Source organism: Camelina sativa, chromosome 1 (assembly GCF_030686135.1).
Source record: "Camelina sativa cultivar CO46 ecotype springtype chromosome 1, ASM3068613v1".
NCBI classification, from domain to species: domain Eukaryota; kingdom Viridiplantae; phylum Streptophyta; class Magnoliopsida; order Brassicales; family Brassicaceae; genus Camelina; species Camelina sativa.
Genome location: NC_141880.1, coordinates 22,415,606 through 22,417,960, shown reverse-complemented (window position 1 = coordinate 22,417,960; position 2,355 = coordinate 22,415,606). Strand labels below are relative to the sequence as shown.

At 41.2% G+C, this 2,355-nt stretch overlaps 1 protein-coding gene across 1 annotated transcript; it reads right to left on the bottom strand.

Annotated features, from left to right (window-relative positions):
* Positions 1 to 882: 882 nt before the first annotated feature.
* LOC147950197 (uncharacterized) lies at positions 883 to 1,993 on the bottom strand. The gene is made up of 2 exons (XM_087512437.1): positions 1,094 to 1,993; positions 883 to 915 (listed from the first exon to the last, which is right to left on the bottom strand). The coding sequence occupies exons 1-2, from the start codon at positions 1,991 to 1,993 to the stop codon at positions 883 to 885; spliced, it is 933 nt and encodes a 310-aa protein (XP_087368563.1).
* Between the last annotated feature and the right edge of the window lie 362 nt (positions 1,994 to 2,355).

The window sequence follows — 2,355 nt, the reverse complement described above, 5'->3', positions numbered from 1 at the left end:
CAAATGGGGATACGTCATTAAGGATCTTCGTTGGTGTGCGATTAATAAGGTAACAGGCCGCAAGGACAGCATCACCCCAAAAGCGCTTTGGAACCCTTGTATGGAACATCATAGACCTTGCAACCTCCATGAGATGCCTATTCTTCCTCTCAGCCACTCCATTTTGTTGTGGTGTGTATGGGCAACTAGTTTGGTGAAGAATTCCATGTTTGGCTAGATGTTGTTTAAAGGCATGACTTGTGTACTCTCCACCATTATCTGATCTCAAAATTTTAATCTTTGCATGATAGTGGTTAGTAACATAATTTTGGAAATTAGTAAAGGCCTCAAGAACTCTATCCTTAGAAGGGAGTAAGGTCAACCAAGTATATTTCGATTTTTCATCAATAAAAATAACAAAATACTTTTGATTTTCTCTAGAAAGGCAAGGAGATGTCCAAACATCAGAATGGACTAAATCAAAACAGTTTTCATACATAGTAATAGATTTAGGAAAAACAGCTTTGCAATGTTTACCAAGAATACAAGCCTCACATTCATCATTTTTAAAAGAAATATTAGGAAACATCAAGGTTAAGGCTCTAGTGTGAGGATGTCCTAATCTAGCATGAAGAATAGAGTCATTAGGTTTAACAACAACCGATTTAAAACAGGATGCAGAAGTAGAAGATAGATTCAAGTCCTCAAGCACATAGAGATCATCCTTAGAACCTCCTTGTCCAAGAACTTTACTTGTTTCAATATCCTGAAAATGAACCTTGTTAGGACTAAATATTGCATAACAATTCAAATCAGTGGTAGCTCTCTTAACGGATAGTAAATTTGATGTGAAAGTTGGCATATAAAAGGCCTTAGTTACTTTGTCAAACAATTTCAAATTTCCTACACCTTTAACCGGTACCTTCTCGCCATTAGCTATAACAACATTACCCTTTGCTGGTGTAATATCACTTATTAATCTAGAATCACTAATCATGTGATGAGATGCACCAGAATCAACAATAAGAGGTTTAGTCTTGTTTAGGGCGAGAAAAGATTTACCGGAGGCCTCCTTGAGGGCTTTGATGAGCGCATCAAGGTCGGACTTCCTCACCAGCTCGGAGGACGCCGTGAGTGCAGTAGCTTGTTGGGCTGGTTCGGTTGTTGTTTCTCCCACTACAGCGGCTTGATGGGCTCTTGATGGTCCTCCACGGTTTGGCCCTCCACGGCGAAGGTGTGGGTGAAGAATCCAGCAGCGGCTCTTGAAGTGACCCACTTTCTTACAATGTTCACATACTGGTGGATTCTTGTCGTCCGGTTTGTAGTATCCTCGGTTAGCCGATGCCATTTCCACCTTGTTGGCAGTTATTAACTCCCCTTTTCCTCCGAATAGCCCTATGGAACCATGTTCCTTTTGAATTTGGTTACATACGTCGTCTAGGCTAGGAAGCTTGTCAGATCGTAGGATATGCTTGATAAGGTCGTTGTAGGAGGGGTTCAACGTCAAGAGTAAGCCGAACACTTTATCTTGTTCACGCCTTTCGTTCAAGATGGCTGGATCTACGGTCGCCGGCCGGAGCATCTCTAGTTCAGCCCAAAGTGACCTAAACTTTCCAAAATGTTTAGTGAACTCCATGTCTTCTTGGTTGAGATTGTTGATGGCTCTCTTAATCTCGAAGATCCGGTTCACGTTAGTAACATTTCCAAAGACATTCTTAAGAGTGTCCCATAAGTCCTTTGCAGTTTCGCAATAGGAGTAAGCTTCAAGGATGGGGGCATCTAGGGAGTTTTGAATGATGGCTAGGACTCCTTGGTCTTCTTGAAACCACTTGTTCCTTTCATCTGCGACAAGATCCTTGTCGTCTTTGGTGGCCTTGCCACTTGGAGCCTCACTCGCTTCAACATGGGACCAAAGTCCTCGGCCGCATAGGGCTGTCTTCGTGGTTCTAGCCCACAGTAAGTAGTTCTCTCCCTTGAGAGTAACCGGAACAATCATAGTTTTGGTGTTTTCCATGATGAACTCGGTGGTTTAGGTGTTTACCCAACGGTTAAAAGAAATTTTGGGAACAAAGAGATTTGAAAGCACAAGATAGAGAGAATGCGGAAGATTGTGATGGAGATGAAGTCAAAGAACAGGAACAATCTGCTCTGATACCATGTAAGTTTTAAATTAGAGAGATTTGAGAGTAACTAAGAATAGAGATCAGATAGAGAAGGGAAGAGAGTAGGCGCATGGAGAGAATTGGAGAAAGAGATATTTTCTCTTCTTACTTCATTTAGAACATAGTTACAACCTTATTATAGCCATATACAAAAGAATATTCTCCTAAGATACTATACACAATTACAAATGGAGATAGTGACATCTCCTTAACT

Bases quoted from the DNA above. Each gene is read 5' to 3' on its own strand.
- LOC147950197 (XM_087512437.1), bottom strand. From the start codon at position 1,993: ATGGAAAACACCAAAACTATGATTGTTCCGGTTACTCTCAAGGGAGAG. The intron at 916-1,093 runs GTGAGGAAGTCC...ATGTTGTTATAG, and splicing joins TCACGGCGTCCTCCGAGCTG to CTAATGGCGAGAAGGTACCG.